Source organism: Solanum stenotomum, chromosome 7 (assembly GCF_019186545.1).
Source record: "Solanum stenotomum isolate F172 chromosome 7, ASM1918654v1, whole genome shotgun sequence".
In the NCBI taxonomy this organism is placed as follows: domain Eukaryota; kingdom Viridiplantae; phylum Streptophyta; class Magnoliopsida; order Solanales; family Solanaceae; genus Solanum; species Solanum stenotomum.
The window spans coordinates 7,787,372-7,806,026 of NC_064288.1; the positions used below are offsets into that span (position 1 = coordinate 7,787,372).

The window sequence follows — 18,655 nt, forward strand, 5'->3', positions numbered from 1 at the left end:
TTTTGGATATTAATTAAGGTCACTAGAATCCCCTACCACAAAGTTAAGTTGAAAGCTTCTTTACTGATTAAGTTTTGACCTAAGATTCTACTTAGGTCAACTTCAAACAATCATATCTTTCAATACATAAAGATTTAGGTGACCCATGACCTACCAAATAAAAGGTCTTTCCAACGTCATCAAGTTTGTTTCATTTCCAGCTTGGAGTAAAAAGATATACTCATTTTAGTGAAGCCTCTTTTTGTAAGGCACCTCAACCATTATTAGAGGGGTAGTTTGGTCTTTTCCTATCCCTTCTAAGACTAAGCCATGTTTTTTCCACCTAATTAAGGGTCTAAACAGCGTTAAAACATTTTTTTCACATTCTTTAACACTTAGAAGAATTAGAGCAATGTTACAAAAGGAGAAAACGCTAGGGTTCAAGCGTTCATCAAGTTTCCATCAATTTCACCAAGGACTTTTGTTCTTTCCAGGTATGTAAGGCTATTCATAGTGGTGGACTAGTTCTTCCTCACGCCCTACATCTCAATTCGGTCAGAAATTGTCACATCTAAAGGATTCATTCATAGTTCTTGATATTGAATTCAGTTCTTTAACAATTGAGGTTTTGATTCCTATTTTTACATGTGAATCTTATAATGTTGTTAATGTTTAGTATCAGATGAACCCTATTGATTTAGTTAAGGTTATGTTTTCAAAATAAATTGTATGAAAGTTTCTCATATATTAACTTTAGGTTTGAAAGATAAGTAGAGATTGGGGAAAATTTCCCAAATCCAAACTAATTTAGTGTCCCAATTTAACTTGAGTTCATCAGGGATATTGGGGAGGAGCTTGGGGAGGCGCACCAAGAAGGCGCCAAGGTTGGCCTTTAACAGTTCAAGGTCTGGCGCCCTACGCAAGCAGTGCACCCAGGCTTGACTTCTGAAGTTCAGGGCCTGGTGCCCTGTGCCAGCAGTGCGCCAATGGTAGTTGGGCCGATTCTTTTCCTTATTTCATCCGACGCGTGCTCCTCTAAGTTGTGACCACGTTTCCTTTCTTTGTATTAGCTCCTATAGGCTCCATTTACCTTTGAAAGTTCTTGCATAACCTAGTCACTTGTCTTAGTGCACATTCAAACTAAAGTGAGTTTAAGAGAAAAATTAAGCATTATTTTGAAAAATGAATTAAGTTGAACTTAAAGGGCTCCGAATGTATCATTTTTATATTGAAAGAGAGTACTATTTTTAGAAAATTATAAGAGTTTTCAGTTTTTTTATATCGATCTTGGACTTGAAAGATAAGTCCATAAGTATACGTTTTAAATGCAAGTTTTGAACAGAGTCTTTTAAGAAAGAATCAAATGGTCTCATATGTACTATTTGACCGTTGAGAAAAAAAAGAGTATGATGTTTTTGAAAAGTACTTCAGTAAAGTAATAGTCCTTTTCTTTGTAAAGGGTGCTTGAGCAAAGTGAAAAGTAAAGTAAAGTAATAGTCCCTTTCTTTGTAAAGTTGATTGGGCATAATTGATATTGATTATTTTGTTAGTATCGAGCACCAAATTGGATAAGAGTCTTTTATAACTCAAAAGTCTCAATAAACTATGTAGTCAGCGTAGGATAGGATAGTACTGATTCTTCATGCGACTCCTCACTGCCTCTGAAAAAGACTATTAGATGGTTCCATAGTTACAGTATCATCCTATACCCCGGCAAAGTATGGGATGGCCATTGCAACATGGGTGAAACGTTGTATCATTGCTAGGCTCATAGTGATGGTTGTCGGTTAGAGAAATTTCCCACAAAGTAAAGTATACTATTTTCATATTGCTTTTATTGCATATCTTATTGTAAAGCTTAAATGGTTTTCACTTTACGTTCATGTATTGATTCGGTTGAGTTGCTTTCAGTCCTTCGGTTCAATTATTTGTTTATTCAGTCATATTACATACTCGTGCATTCAATGTACTGATGTCATTCGACCTGCATCTTTTTTTATGATGCAGCTACTAGTGTTTGGGATCATCAACAGGCGCTCCATTGAGATCACTTCACACTTCTTGATAGCTTTTGGTGAGACCTTCTTGCTTCCGAAGGACTCCACTTTTATATTTTGTTTAGTAGTATTGAGGTGTCCTGGGTCTTGTCCCAACATCCTTCCTTAACAATAGAGGCTTCATAGATAGGCAGAGTAAGATGTTTTAATGTTTTTCTTATACTATTTTTTGTAGGGATATACACTGTTTTTACAACAAAAAAAATGGGAGATGCAACCTAAACTTGTTTTGGACTATTGAATTTCAAGAAGTGGAAGCTAGTACTTTCTATTGAGTGCATGGATCGAAATGATGAAGCCTTGTCATGATTTGTTTTCTTTCTCCATTGTGTCTGTTGTATTTAGTATCAGACTTGTAGTTCTATCTTGTATAATGAGGATTCATATAACTTGATTCCAGCTTGTACACAAAGAATGTTAAAAGGAAACCTTGTGGATGGTTCCCCTGCTTTTTCAGGATGAAAGATTATTATTAGTTGTTCCAATAAACTTAGGTATTATGAAAATGCTCCAGATCTAATTATTGATATTTGGAACTCTTTTTTGGGGGGTAGATAAAGAATTTTATTACCAAGTGCAATATGTACAACTTAAAAGGATTCTGTGAGACAGATTGCCTTAACTCAACCTTTTGCAGTTTCAAACCCCAGCAGTGGCTTCATAGTTACAGAAGATGCATACTTGTTCATCCAAAAAAAAATTACTAATCTATGAAGCTTGTGTGCATGAAAAAGAACGTATCTCTCTGCCCCTTTATATAGTAGGTGTCTCTTTTTTCTGCACAAATTACATAGCAGCTCGCAACTAGCAGCCTTGTTCCACATCAAGCACATTGAAATCCCCAGCCACTTTAGTATAAAAAAATGTTTTTACATTGAGGATTGATATAACCAAAGATAAATGGATCTCGAGGATTCATATAACTAATCTCAACTAATTGTATACATTAGAGAAAAATTTTAAAGACATCAGTCCCACAAAACAGAACAGCCAGCAAAAATCTGAACCCCCTCCTACTGATACCAATAACAATAATATCCCCAAAGAGGACAATCGAAGCCCACATTTGCTGCTACTGTCCAAACAACTCTGGCAGCTACAACAGCTACTTCTACTATTGATATTCAACATGGGACTCATCTAGGTAAGTCAGTTGTCTACTTTAATGCAGAAGATTACTTTTTTGTGGTATATAAAAGTCCAACAAGCGTCATTGTCATGCATATCTAAAATCATCAGCCAAATAAGTCAAGGACCAAGTCCATGTCTCACTGCCTTCGTATTCAACTCTATAACTCTCATTTTCAGAATCCGACTCTATAACTGCACATGTTTCAAAATCTGTAGAAATCAATCCCCATCTTTTATCAGATTTTCAACACTTATGCATACCCACAAATCTCCGTCATCTTTTTAAAGATCGATTCAATGTGGCCCTATTAATGTAATCAATATAGTCTATGTTGTCAATGATGTAATGCTTGTCCTAATAATCAAATACAATATTGCAGCTAGAATAAAGAAATTTGATGTTCAGAACCTATAAACTATTCAGAAAGTAGTGCATCAGAATCAATCACTCTAGTATTACAGGTGACAGTTATTGTTGGATGAGTATAGATTATGCCGCAGTGAAGCTTAAATCTAAATAAAGCGAGATATACGCGTCACAACCTGAATATTTTCTAGAGAAGATCAAAGAGAATGAAACGCATGTAGTGGTTATTATAGCGGTTCCTTCTTTTCCTAGAAAACGTCCGAAACAACCTGCTACAAAACTATCAAGCAGGGGTAAAAATACGATAAGTAGATACATGATTTCGAGTGTGATCAAACAACCAAAAATCAGACAATGACAGAGTGGCATACCGGAGAAAAAGCAAGAAAATTCGGTCATCGAAAATTAATAATAATGAAAACCAAACACTTGAAATATGATCTTAAAAAAGTAGCTTTCCACAATTTCACATTAACAAAACACTTGCACTACTTGTAGGCTATTGAACTGATGATGGTTGAGAAACTGGAGATGTTTATTAATAAAGGCAAATCACATAATAGTGTTTAAACACACTGGAAACATAAATAACAGAAGACTGCTGCAGAAGTCACACTGAACTACATACCAAAGACCATTTCAACTGCTAACATTAGACTAAAAGAGAACCTTCCATGACTGCCACAGCTTTCCCTCTCAGAAACACCCTCTGCTTCTCATCGTCTAGATGCAGTTTCACGACGCCACCTCTAGGTGCGGCCTGGACCACAATACAATAAAATCAATAGGGCAAAGAGAACTATGAGGTTAGTATAACTAGTCCCAGATTGCACAAATACATGAATAAGTATTTCAGTCATTGTGTTTTGAGGAATGAGTAAGTACCGCTAAAGCAACAAAGTCACATTTGCCAAGCTTTTTGCGCCAATAAGAAGCCAAGGCACAATGAGCACTTCCACAAACAGGATCCTGAAAATTTTTGTTTGGAAAAACAAAAATATATGCAAGAAGAGAACACATGAGATCTCTACGATGCATCAGCTATACCAACATATAGATGTTTGCATCTGTAGTTGTCGAAGATATGATAAATAATATCTGTATGACAAGCTTAACTATCTAGATTGTGAAAAATCAGCACTACCCTTTTCAGTGACTGTGATCTGCTTGAATGCAAGACTATACATTCAAGTGTTGGCAGTTACCTCATTGATTCCCAACTTTGGGCAGAAGAAACGGCTATAGAAATCAAAGCCGGAACCCTGTGGAGCAGGTCCAGTTATGATCATTCCTCTGCCAGGGCAGTTTTGTATAAGATCAATCTGAGGTAGGCATTCGACCACTGCCTCCCCTGATGGGAGCAAAATCTGCAAAAAAAAAAACACCATGAAATTATCTTCACATGCCTAGAAAGGGCTAAATTTAATTAATTTGACTACTATGCCTTCTCATGATATTGAAAGAAATTTCCTTTTTGTTCCACAAAAATTTGTTAAGGAGACTTGCATGAATTGCTTTTACATGATTAGTGTAATATAAAAGTAAAGACCGGATAAAATACGTACAAAATGATCACCCATCGATGTCTCATTGATCTCAACCACAGATACGCCATTCAAGCTTTTTGAAATTGCAAGAACATCATTAAAATTGGCCTCGGCTACTTGGACAACAGGGAAATCCAATTCAATTGAGTAACCTGTTGGGCAATCATCCTGAGAATTTGAAGCTTTTGGTTCTGGTACTCTTTTGGCAGTTAAAATTCCTGATCTTGTTGAAAACTCAATAGTATCAGTTTTAACCAGGCCATAGGAAAATAGAAAGTGTGCTGCTGCTAGCGTTGCATGCCCACATAAATCGACCTGCAAAAAAAGCAAATTACTTGAAAAACTTACACTCATTCAGAAGGAAAAATTCGGGTTTCACTTTTGAAATAGGCTAGATGAGGCATAAAATGAAAAAGTCATTTTCTTCCGTTCAATCCGTAAGTGGTCATTTCCTCCAAATTCCAGTAAGATGAGCTCCAAACTTTGTTCTCTAGTTTCTCCCATTAACTAAAAAGGTGGGGAAAGTAACAAGGTCTGGATATCGTAAGTTTTGCATATCGTATTACCTTAACATACACTTCCAAGTTTCAAATACATGATAAACTCATAGAAGGGCAACCCGCAGGAAAGACCAACAATAAAAACAATTGAGTAAGCAATGCATACAGATTTCTTCAATATACCTCCTTAAATAAAACCTAATATGAAGAGTAAAGTGAGATCGTTGCCCCAATTTTAGCGCAAAATCAAATGTTCAACGGTTGGACAGCGCAGATAACATACCAAATTCAGCAATGCACCAGAAATAATAAGAAAAATTATGGATTTCCACCCCCACCCGGTTTTTGAAATTGTACAAATTATCAGAAGGATTGAGGTCCAAATTTTATAGTATTTCAACTTTAATTGAGTAACAGTTGTTTGAAGATTGTTCAAACTAAATTGGGAAGAAATTGAACCTCGTCAACAGGAGTGAACCAACGAAGGCCAAATCTGGGGTTAGTGTTAGTGGGTTCATTGAGCGGAATGAGATAACAAGTTTCAGAGAGATTAAACTCAGCAGCAACAGATTGTAACCATTTATCATCTTTCTCTTCCTCCAATAAGCAAACAGCTGCTGGGTTCCCTTTGAATGCTGTGTCAGTGAAGGCATCCACCTGAGTAAATTAACAAAATTTGTTGAGTGAATAATGAAAATAGTACTGTACCATTCAATTAAATGGGAATTAAGTGAGATTACCACACAGTATTTCACTAATTTCTTGGCCATTGTACAAAACAAACAAGATTATAGTTATAGTCAAAAAAAGGTAACTCTCAGTCAATGGATGGTGGGTGCTACTTGGGGATCAAGTTACCAGATTATCAAATTCCAATTGCCAACGTTCACTTTTTTATTATTTCATTAATTGACTACCAGAACCACAACAGAAGGTGGGTGCTACTTGGAAATTGCAATTGCCAACCTTCACTTTTTTATTATTTCATTAATTGACTACCAGAACCACAACAACATACCCATCTAATCCGACAAGTGAAGTTTGAAGAGATAGAGTGTATGTTGATCTTATCCAACCTCATAGAGATGAAGAGTTGATTTCAAATAGACCCTCGGCTTAAAATCAGTATAATACAGAGTGTACTTTAGTTGGTGTCTCTGTAATTTAATCTTTTTGCAATTTATAGTAATTTAATTTGATTACATCTACATTGTGAACAAAAATTGATCTCATTTTGGTAAGTACTACTTTGTGCCCACATACCTCGACTAATTTTACTAAGTAACTGTCATCTCCCACCAACAATAAGTACCATGTAACTCTATCAAGGCAAGGACACTAAACAGCCCACCAGCAATAGGTACGACATAACTCTATGCACCAAAACTAAGAAAAGATGGAAAGAAATCACCTATTATTTTTGCCGAACGACAGATATTTGAACTTGAGACCTCATATCCCCACTAAGTGAGATGTAAAGAGCAACAAAGAAAGAAATGCAGTAATAAGTTACAAGGCGTGTTTATTTCTGAAATATATACAAAGGAAATTTAGATTCCCCTTTACAACCATCCTTGGCCTATCAGGTGCACCTAGAAATAAGACATTTCCCAATTCAGTCATTGATTTATTATTAGTACAGACGTCGGGATAGCTGAGGGAACAACCATATTTGAGGTAAATGAGTAAATTGAAATAATGAACATAGTAATTATACAACAGCCAGATACTGGCATAATGAATCACCAACTCCCTTCTTTCGCCATCTTCAGAAAGTCGCACAGTGTTATGTTTGGAAGATCAGTTGAACCAGCTTTCTTCTTCGTTATCCTAGTCATTTTCACAGCCTTGCTGCCTTCTGTTTCGGAGGTTGTTACAGAGATCAGGTTGTAGAACTGTTGAAAAACAAGTAAACAGTCGTAAGATGACCATAAAAGATAAATCTGCATATTGAATCAGCACTTTCTGTGTAGATTCTCTTTTTAAGGTTAAGTCTATATATCCTGAAACTATGCCTGATTGTTTTATTACTTAACAATAGAATTTGGACATCCAGATGCTCAAATCAGACCCAAAGGTAGAAGTGGAGCTCAATGTTATGATATAAATGACTGGCACGCTGTAAATTGTAGATATTATTGATCCACAAGGTATACCTCACAGACACCATGCAGCAATAACCGCTGGAAGGGGTCTTGAACACGTAACACCAGAACATCTCGATCACTCTCCTTCACAAATGCTCGTACACATTGCTACAATAAAATATCGCTAATTTTTATTAACAACAGAAGCAAAAGGAGAAGCAAGATAAAATGGATGGAGATGCAACGGAAAACAATGAAAATGTAAAAATCAAATCCTACAAACTATCAGAAATACCATGGGGCTAAGGCAAGTTAAGAGATTAGCACATAAGGCATAAGTGCAAAGGATCTGAGACCAACTAAAAGACATGAAAGGGAAAAGGAAACAGGGCATGAAAGGATAGCTGACACCCAGAATATTCCATAAAAAGTAAAATAGTTGTTCACAACAAATGAAATGCATAATTTGGCTTTGTACTGTCAAATGATCACGATTCACGAGTCACAAGAAAACCGAGATGATCTTGAACAGCACAATAGGATAAACAATTGAAGGGAGGAAAATTGAGCACTCCTAATTCTGCAGCAAGCATAGATCAATTCCCCACTCTAAAGTATAGTTTATGGAAAAGCCAAAAAGAAAACCCTTGGTATATCTCCTTATAACAATAATTCCAACTTGAGTATCATGGAGTAGACATCTAAGTTGATCCACATGAGGCATGTAGATTATTTTGCAGCCTCAGAGTTCCCAACTTAACCAATCAGCCACACACACACACACCTTAAGTTCTATTCTTTTTCTAATACACGATGGTGTTTGGGCAAATTTGCACTCTTGACTAACCTATGGGATACCTGTTATCTCCTACTAGCACAAGCATGGCGTAACCCTACCCGTGAAAGCTTAGATAGATGAGAAGAATTTACTTATTGCTGCCTCTACTAGAACTCCAATATGGGCTCCCTAGGTTGTCACTCTAACTTTTCAATCACTCGGCAACACCTCTCGGAGGCTCAACAAACTTTAGCTTCTATCAAAACTTTAATCACATGTTAAGTGGGTGTCTGTTGCAACACCTTCAGATCAGCAACACAGATGCAATAGCAGAATAGCATTTCCTTCGGTTACAATGCATATAGAAGAACAAACCCACAATAGTTGTTGGGAATACCTCATAGTTGTTGACCAATTCAGGGAGAAAGTTGCGCCTAATTGCATCTCTTGTTCGACAATCCACTCTATGCCATGCAGTCAACACTGCAACCTTATCATTATCCACACAACTCTTTCGCTTTGATGTTTTGCCTTCAAGAGCATCCATTATGGTAGCCTAACCAAACAAGAGCATATAGAACCTCATTAATGGTAATAGACAATCTTGCTACATCACTCATTAAGTAAAATTCCAAGAATGAGTATCACTCATTAAGTTAGAAAAGCTACCCCCTTCTGAAACAGGTGGGTGAAGACATACATCAAGAATTAACCATGAATTTCACATAGTAAAATCATCAATCGAGAACTGCAGTTTAATAAGTGGTTCAATTCAAGTCAATATAACAACATGCCTTTCATCTCACTAAATTGTGCTAAGGAATTCAGCGCAAAAAAACAAAGGCACCATAACAGAAATCAGATCTGTACCCAAACAAATACTCAATCCATCTCATGGTATATGTTGGTGTTTGACACAAAACTTATGATGTTAACTGAATTATATATTATAGTTTATAACAATGGTATTGAAATAAAATGTCAAATAATAGTTGAAACATTTATTGATAAATAAAGTATCACTCAAAATATAAAATTTGAATAGTTAAATGAATTTGAACTCCAAGAAATTGTGAAAGATGCACAGATGAATATTATAACGAAGTTGGGCTACGGCTTTTAGTAGCCTCAGCACACTAGTCATTTCTACATGCCCTGATGTAAATCCTCCACTTCTAACAGACCTAAAAGAATTGTCTGCTAGAAGCCTAGAACCAACCAATTAAGGAATGATACTCTTATTTTATTTTATTTTATTTTGTGTGTGTATGAAGTATGGAATATAGATTTCAAAATTTTGGCCGAAGCGAGAGAATTGATTATGAATCTTTAGAAAATTTTCCAGATAGGCAAGGAAATCACAATCAAGCAATGAAATACATCCTAGGGAGTAGGGACCACATAGACATGAATAGGCATGTAGATGGTTAGATAGTAACATTATATTTTCTTGCGACTGTAAGAAGAAAGTTCAATGAAAGAATGCATGCTTGCAGAAAGATAGGGATGAAAATTGACAAGGCGTGGCATCAAAAGAAGTCATTATTGTTACAATAAACGCTCAAAGTAAATGTTGCCAGATTTTATATGAAGAAAACACACAGTAATGTATAGGAAAATATAATAACCTCTTTATCCATGTCTATATTCCTGAATTTGTCCCATTCATCCACATTTGTCATGCAAAATACTGAGAGGGGCACATCATCACCTGCAGGAAAAGAAATCCAGATAAGACATTAGTTTATATCAGAAATAACATTAAAGAATTACTGCAGCTTTCCCACTCCCTTTGATTATCATATACAAAAAGATCTCTTCCACTTTTCTACCAAATCTCTCTCTATTCTGGCACATATATGAAGGGGTCGAAGAGATTATGGCAGATCATGTTCACCAAGAAATGGCTGAATAATAAATTCAATGGAAACGTACTTTTTCTTTAAACAAAATTCAATTGAAAAGTATTTAAGTTGACAATAGAGGATAAACAGATAAACAGCTTCTCAAAAACTACGAGAAATAGTGATGTAAAATCACAACCGCCACTTATAAGTAGACCATGATCACAACTTTCACAAACCTACTAGAGAACATATGTATTTCTGCTTCTAATCAAGATACTTGAACTCAAAGCCCTCCTCATTTTCGGTGCAACGATACGGGCATTTCTTCCTTTTTTTTCATTTTTTCCCTACTTAATAGCGACATACTTTGTGCTCTATAAACAGACAAATTGTGACACAGAAAACCACCATAGTATCATGTTTAGAGCAAAAGAGAAGGGAAAGATGATACAACTGCTCCTCTGGAAAAAATCTTAATGTATGCTAATATTTTTTTGTGCTAAATAATCTATGCCAGGAATGAATCTAGACCACGAATTTGCTTTAAAATGTAGTCCTTTTGCTTCAAGATGTCTCAACTTCAGTGAAAACAATGAATGTGGAAACATAACCTACCAAGTGTAGCTAGATAATTCAGAACTACTTTTAGTACCAAATTAAAACTACACATTCAGCTCTGACACCACAATCCTTATCCAAAGTGACCCATGTTCGTTATTCATCTATAATACATGGGCACCTTATGTTCTACCAATGTTACGAATACTGATGAACAATCCTCATAGTTTGCTTCCAAAGGGAATCAACTCTAAAATGTTCCATCACTTGAAACAGAATAAAGGACCAATTCAGGAACAACATCACACCCAAAGATATCTTACCAAAAGGTGGTGGGGCAAACAAGCCCCTAATTTCTTCTGCATTTAAACGAGGAACAAGTTCCATTAAAAGACGATCGTTCAACCATCTGCGAGTTCTTCTGTTGCTGACCTGAAACGATAGTATATTTGGCATACTTAACTTGGAACATACATCATCTGAATAGATACATATATTATTTGGATAAACAGAAACAAAAAAATTGGAAACCCATGTTACGTTTCAAAATATAAAGAAGCCATCAACCCTAAACACTTGTATCTTGGTTGCTCCACCGAGCATAACCTGATTTTTTTCCGTGAGAACTGACCAAAGGAGTCCATGTTCAATTAAGATACATAGGCGCAAGATTCAACTTAATTGAACAATGGGGTAAGTAAACCACAATGTGTGAAGATTACTATGATTGATTTTCATTTGTAGCAAGCTAGTAAGTATGGTTAATCGATCTTTCTTATTTAAGTTCTTTAAATTTCATTTCTTGAACTATACAATTACATAATAAACCCATTGAAGAGCTCATCATGAACTTATCCAAAACTACCAATCAAGCTATGATATGAATTACAGATATGAAACAAACAGAAATTTTTAATTCCTAAAATAAATTGGCATGAATATTTAAGTCAATAAAATAAACTTGACTTCCAAAAAAGATGCAGAAAATTACTTTTCCAGCCAAGCTTTCAAGAAACTCGATCTTTTTCTCGATGTCAAACCCTCGGGACTTCACATTTTGTCCTGCAATCCATCCCTTGGGAAAAATTACTATTTTTTTTCCAGATCACCACAACAATTAGCCAATAACAAAATGAACTGAAAATAGCAGAGGGTCATCAAGATTCACTTTTAAAAAGCGAACGAATCTCAATATCCATTAAAATCATAAACTGTTAGATATCAGATTCTTAGTACAAAAATAAGAGTGACCCAAATCAAGAAAACACATCAAATGCAGAGATATGGTGTGTTCTTGGATATAAATTGACAAAGTTTGCACCTTTGGAATCATCAAAAAGGGAAGACATCATGAGAAGATCTTGTTCTGTCTGCAAAATCTCAGAGGTTGCCATGATTGATGATTTCTCGACTTGGGGGTGATAAAGATTGTTCCTTTTTGAATTGGGTTGGTGTATCTGGTTATAGATAAGCTGAAAATTGGAAACTGAATGTATGAGGAAGAATATGCAGAATATGCTCTTTGATCCAAATGAAACCCTAACCAGAAATAGGTTGAAGTGTAGTTATAACTTATAACTTACACGTAATGTGGACCAATTGGCAACGAAAAGTAGTCATCTTCCACCAATCAAAAGGCAGGAAGTATACATCAATGTCCAAATATCCTAATCTTGGCCTCTCATTTTGTGTTCAAGTGGATTCGATTTTACGTATTATTAGTTTGGTTTATTGATTTTCAATTTTTAAATATGCTAAATTAATAATTAAATCAATAAATTTATCGGTTATTGATCTTTTATCGGTTCGGTTTTCGATTTAATCAATAAGAAAATACTCATAAAACAAATATATTACTTGTCCAACAATTGGAGCGACATGACAATAATGTGACTTTACATAATGTGCATAATACATTAAAACCTCTCTAAATTTTATCGGGACCATGAAATATTATTATGCTATAGAGGTATTAGTTAATCGATAAATTAATATTTATTAATTTATAGAATAATTTTTAAATTCTATGAAGGTTAATTTTGATTACATCATTGGGGTTGAAACCTCTAGAAATTTAAATGATCAACCTTGTGAAAATGACATTGACGAATTTGAGGTCATAATTAATAATCTTGATTACTGCAATAAGATGGATGTTAATAGCCTATTAGATTAACCAAGTGAAAGTCATACATGTTCAAAGGTCCATAGTTTAGAAGAAATTGTGGATATCATCGGAGAAAACAAATGTTGACGATGAAATTGAAGACGATACGATACATATTTGAAACCATTTGTGCATAAGGAGACATTTATCGTGTCTAGAACTCGTCACAGTTTTCTACTTGCATTTGTTAAGCATATGAAAAAGTTTGTTTGCACGCGAGAACCTTCCTTCTATCTTGAAGTTTTGGTGTAGTTTGAGAAGACAACACCAGAAAGAAAAGTTAGAGATGAGTTTCACTAGATTTAAATTCTAACGAAAATAAAAAAGTATTAAAACCATATTTCACTAAATTGTCTTAGATATTGATATAATTTTTAAAAATTATTAATTTATAATATTAATGGGATTATATATATATATATATATATATATATATATATTACATTATTATCTTATCAGAATTGTTGAATTTTTTCACTAGCCTAAGTCGGCATCGGAGAAAAATATTATCTTAGAGAGTTTATTAATTTACTGTAACACCCGCAACTTCAAAGCAAAGATTTGAATCATCTTTCGTTTGGGTATAGGCCAGAACTCGATGATTTCTAAGTTGTACATATATATATTAAGGTCATTTACTAAGTGTAGTAAGTGTATTGGATGTGTTTTGGGTAGTAAGGTACCTGTAAGCACCAAGTCAAATTCAAAGCATTTCTATCGGCTAAGTTTTCGCATTAATTCATGCAAGGTTCAACTTCAAATAACCATATCTCTCAGCATATAATAAATTAGTTGGCCCATGACCTATCAAACTAAAGCTCTATGAGTATTCTTTCAAACTCCACCAAGTTTGCATCATTTTGAGTTTGGAATAAAAAGGTATGACCGGTTTACCAAAGACTACCACATTAGAGTTTTCAGAGTCTAGTAACTACGAACCTCATTTATGGGTCGTAAATTGAAGTAAGACTTGTACTGTGAACTCGTAAAATCAACTTCAGAAAGTGATTTTTTGTATGATTTTCATAGACCCAATTATTGATCGTAAAACCATCTATGGACCATAATTTAGGCCCATAGAATGAACTTCAGAAACTCACTTTTCAACCTCTTTCAAGGATTCAACAACGGGTCATAAACTAATTTACATGTCGTAAATTGGGCTCATATGAACTTATGAGACTTAAAATTGTATTCTGACTTCCACCGATGAGATCTACATCCTATAGATCAAACCACAGACCGTAGATGACCTCGTGGAAGATTTCTGATAACTTTTTAATTGGGATTTGTGTTGTGTTTTCTCATTCTTTCTAAGAATAAGCCTCAAGATTTTAACTTATATTAGGGGAATATAATCTATCAAGTACTCAATTTTCTTTTATTTCTATGCTTTCAACTTCCAATGTAAAAAGAAATTGCAAGAAAGACAAAAATCAGGGTTTCAAGGCTTCCAAGCAAGTTCTTCTTTCGAGCTTCGCTCTCTCAGGTATGTAAGGCTTTAATGAGAGTATCCCTTCGCTCTCATGCCTAGGAATTGGGTTCAAGCTTTCCCTAGCCCCTTCTCAGTTTCATCCTAAGAAGACCGAAGAAGAGCAAAAACATCGGGCATTCATATTCCGAAAAGGCTATCTATTGATTTCATTCAACTTCTCCTCGTCTCACTCACTGCCTTAGCGTTAAGTCTGAACCTTCACTCCGGAAGTTCCTTTGTTTTGTTTCAATAGAGGTTTTAGAGGAGAGGCAGCAAGCGCTACGGGCGGAGCAGGAAGCGCTCATTGTTCATGGAGCACTCGGTTACCTGGAAGACTAAAAAAATTCCAAAAAAAGTAGTTAAGTCACGATAACAAAACTTCGTAAGAAAATATCTCGAGAACTCTATAAAGATCGAATCAGGTCTCTTTGGGGTTTTGGTTGGCAAAAACAATTTTCGCCCTCTAGCCATCAGTTGCCGGATTAGCCTTCACCTCTTTTCTCATAGCTCATAGGTAAGTGTGAAATTAGCCAATTGTTCCTCTATCGTTGGTCGAGCTACTTTGTTCTTCAAATAAGTGGGGGGACTTATGCAACGGGCTATGCCACACAAACCAACTGAGGGAAGTCGCATATGTCCCATCGCAAGCACCTATAATGTCATGATCACATTGGTTTACACTTTGGTTTTGAAACCTTATGATGTTGATTTAGCATGATTATTATGATCATTCAAACTTTTATGGCTTTTGAGTATGAAAACAAGCATTATATGGCGTCCAACCTAATAATAAGTTATTTTAAGATATGACTTTTGAGTCTAGCCTCATATATGATTCAATATGACTAGAGGTTTATATACCTATGAGCAATATATGAATATATGCTATTTTGGAAGGACTATTTAGTACAAGAGGATGCATGTTTAGAAAATTCAAGTCCCACAACTACACGCCAATGTAGGATTATGTTTCACCTCTTTGTCGGTTGATCTTTTGGCCCTGAGAAGCTCAGAATAGTGAATCCACATATGATAAGATGTGGTTCTATACTTTGGCAAGATATAAGGCAACACATCCAACTGGATGATATATGTCGATTACAAGGAACTCATCAATTATGCATTTTTATGATATGTTTTAAGTCTATATGGTTCATTTTAAGTAATTTATGTATTGTAATACCTCAGAATTAGAAGTTTAGTTTGGACTGAAAAAGTTGCATTTTTGGCACTAATGCAAATTCTATGGAAGCCATTTACAGACTGTAGAAAGTTCTACGAGCCATAGAAGGGTAGTCATAGGACTTGGGATAAGTTTTGGAAATTTTCAAGTCTTTAATGATGGTTTACGAATGAGCAAGATAAGTTGTAGATTGGTCTACGGATCGTAAAAGGGTCTCATGGATGTGATCCAACTTAGTGAAATTTTGAAGTTGAACCTGGGTTATATAGATTATCCCTACGAGCCATAGAAAAGACTACAACCATATATAGATTTCATGGAAATTGTTCAAAATTTTAGGTTCAGTAACAGCTAGAACGGTCCGTAGAATTGTAGGTCCAAACCAAGACATGTCCAACAATATTTAACTAAGGTTGTTTTGGTCTTTTTCCATCTAATTAATACTTAAACTACATCATTTTAGCCCTATAACTACTCTTATAACCGTTTGTACTGCTCAAAACCTAACTCATTCCCTCACATTCACTCAAGCTCTCAAATTCTCTCAAATGGTTCTTCAAAAAAATAATTCAAGAGTTTGAACGTGAAGAACTACGGTTTCAAGAGCTTAAAGGGTTCCTTCTCTATTGATTTTAGGCTTTAATTATCAAGGTATGTGGGAATTCACCAATGGATTCCTTTCATCCATGAGGTCCTAAAGGAATCTCAGTCTCCTAAGTTGATTTCACCCAATTCTATTAAGGTTTCGTGCAATTCTACATAGGTTCTATTTATTATGATTCAATTGTTTATTTTCAATCATATTATGCATGATTTATTTCAATTACATGAATTTCAACTGATTTCATAGGGACTCATGCCTATGTCTATTTTATGAACTTGAATTATGAACAATGCTTATGAACTAAGATTATGGATTTGATTAAGGAGTTATGCATGTTTTATGAAAAGAATGTTTCATGACTAAAGGATGCTTTTAAGCTAAAGTATCAATGATTTGTGAAAGATTTTCTCACAATTGAAAGGAATCATGATTTAGATGCTTAGAAAGGTAAGTGTCTATTATGAAAGTTTTATGAACTCATGATTTGAAAGGAGCTACTCTATGACATGAAACTATGATTGGATTAGTGGTCTTAATCATTGTCTTTTCAAGTATTTTGATATGATTATGATTATGTCTTTTCCATTGGGATTTACTTAACATTGAGAGGACATTGGAATGGAGGCCCTATTATCAATAGATCCTTGGTCTTTAGTAGTAATTCCCTTGTCCCAAACTACATACCCTCGTAGGATTGTCTTAAATGACATAAGCTAATGGATCCACTTTAACAATGAATGAATGTGACAAAGTTTTACCTTGACAAGTAGATTCCCCTTTTTTGGGTCATACCGAATTCCATATTATAACTCACATGGTCTTATTGTCGGTTAACTGTAAATATCTTACAAATGAACTAAGTTTTCTTCAAAGGTTTTATGAAAACTTCTCAAATGGTTTTATGTATGCATTGACCGTGTACATGATTTATGATTTCTCTTAAAGGGCTCTTACTACGTGTTACTTGGTCTTGCATATTATGTTTAAGCTCGTTGTGCTTTAAATTTTATGCATTTCCTCATACTTAGAGCCCGTTTGGATTGGCTTAAAAAAGTAGCTTTTAAGTGAAAAATAAAAAGTCAAACTGAAGTGACTTTTTAAGTCAAAAAATGAAAAGTAGGGAAGACCTACTTTTGGTTTTTGACATATTTTAAGTTATTTTTTACTTATTATAAGTCATTNTGCATTTCCTCATACTTAGAGCCCGTTTGGATTGGCTTAAAAAAGTAGCTTTTAAGTGAAAAATAAAAAGTCAAACTGAAGTGACTTTTTAAGTCAAAAAATGAAAAGTAGGGAAGACCTACTTTTGGTTTTTGACTTATTTTAAGTTATTTTTTACTTATTATAAATCATTTTTTACCTTGTCAAACACTTCGTAACTCATTCTAAGTCATTTTTGACTTATTTTAAGTTATTTTTTATATTTGTCAAACATTTCCAGAAGTCAAAAACTGACTTAAAAGTAGGTTTGACCAACTTTTAAGCCAATCCAAACACCATCTTAGTATATTCATCATACTAATGCATATTTATGCATATATTATCTCATAACACAGGGTCTGACATTCCTTTGCCCGCTCATGGTTAGCTTGAATTGCTTTGCTAGTACATTGGATTGATGAGTCCTCATGTTCCGAGGACAAGACCATTGATGTTTTAGTTCTTTTATTGTCTTTTCGTTTTAGACTTGTACGTAGTGTATGAGTTAAGTCTCAACCACTATTAAGATGTTAGAAAGGCTTATGTCATACTTAGGAGTATTCCGGGTATCTCTTATGTACTTTGTTGGTATCGTTTATGTCATACTATGATTTGAGACTTATATTGACTATATCTTTTAAATTGTATTTTATTACGTTATACTTATGACAAGTGGCTTGTTTAGGATTTCTTGGGATCTTATTCACCATGTCACGTCTAGGATGTACTTTGGATTGTGAAATGTATATGATCATATAAGGCTACTTATTAGACTGGTCCTCATATATATTTTGAATGAAGGTTTAACTGATACTTATGCATGAACTCTGATTGTTTTCTCTATAGTTCCTTTGTTATGTTTATGATTTTAGAAACTTTATTTCAATGTTCCTATATATATGCCTTATAATATGATTATGTTAGTGTTCCTTATATACTCAGTACATTTCATGTACTGACACATACCTTTCCTTGAGTTGCATCCTTTTATGATGTAGATTTTGGCCTCCGTACTTAGATTCGTGGCTAGTAATGTTGCAACATTTTAAATTAGTATTTGATGAACCCTCCTCATTTGGGGACTTCATGGATTCAGAATTCTAGACTTCTGTTATGGTATCTTTGGTTTAGAGGTAGTTGGGGGTCATGTCCCGGCATAGTTATATTTTCATTCTA

General features: G+C 34.7%; 1 protein-coding gene across 5 annotated transcripts in view; it reads right to left on the reverse strand.

The window, feature by feature from the left end:
- The window catches only part of LOC125870349 (uncharacterized), a 70,984-nt gene extending 58,566 nt beyond the window's left edge, over window positions 1–12,418 (reverse strand). Inside the window, exons 1-11 of one of the 5 annotated variants that reach the window (XM_049550761.1) lie at window positions 12,173–12,418; window positions 11,843–11,913; window positions 11,175–11,283; window positions 10,075–10,157; window positions 8,844–9,002; window positions 7,738–7,836; window positions 6,041–6,238; window positions 5,100–5,396; window positions 4,740–4,901; window positions 4,420–4,503; window positions 3,986–4,294 (exon numbers count right to left, since the gene is read on the reverse strand). In XM_049550761.1, the coding sequence (XP_049406718.1) occupies window positions 4,187–4,294; window positions 4,420–4,503; window positions 4,740–4,901; window positions 5,100–5,396; window positions 6,041–6,238; window positions 7,738–7,836; window positions 8,844–9,002; window positions 10,075–10,157; window positions 11,175–11,283; window positions 11,843–11,913; window positions 12,173–12,245 (1,443 nt within the window). In that variant the 5' untranslated portion in view covers window positions 12,246–12,418 and the 3' untranslated portion in view covers window positions 3,986–4,186. Of the gene's footprint in view, window positions 1–3,985; window positions 4,295–4,419; window positions 4,504–4,739; window positions 4,902–5,099; window positions 5,397–6,040; window positions 6,239–6,321; window positions 6,466–7,058; window positions 7,477–7,737; window positions 7,837–8,843; window positions 9,003–10,074; window positions 10,158–11,174; window positions 11,284–11,842; window positions 11,914–12,172 lie in introns of those variants that run through there. The other 4 variants (XM_049550759.1, XR_007446883.1, XM_049550758.1 and 1 more) reach the window with 4 other exon arrangements.
- Between the last annotated feature and the right edge of the window lie 6,237 nt (window positions 12,419–18,655).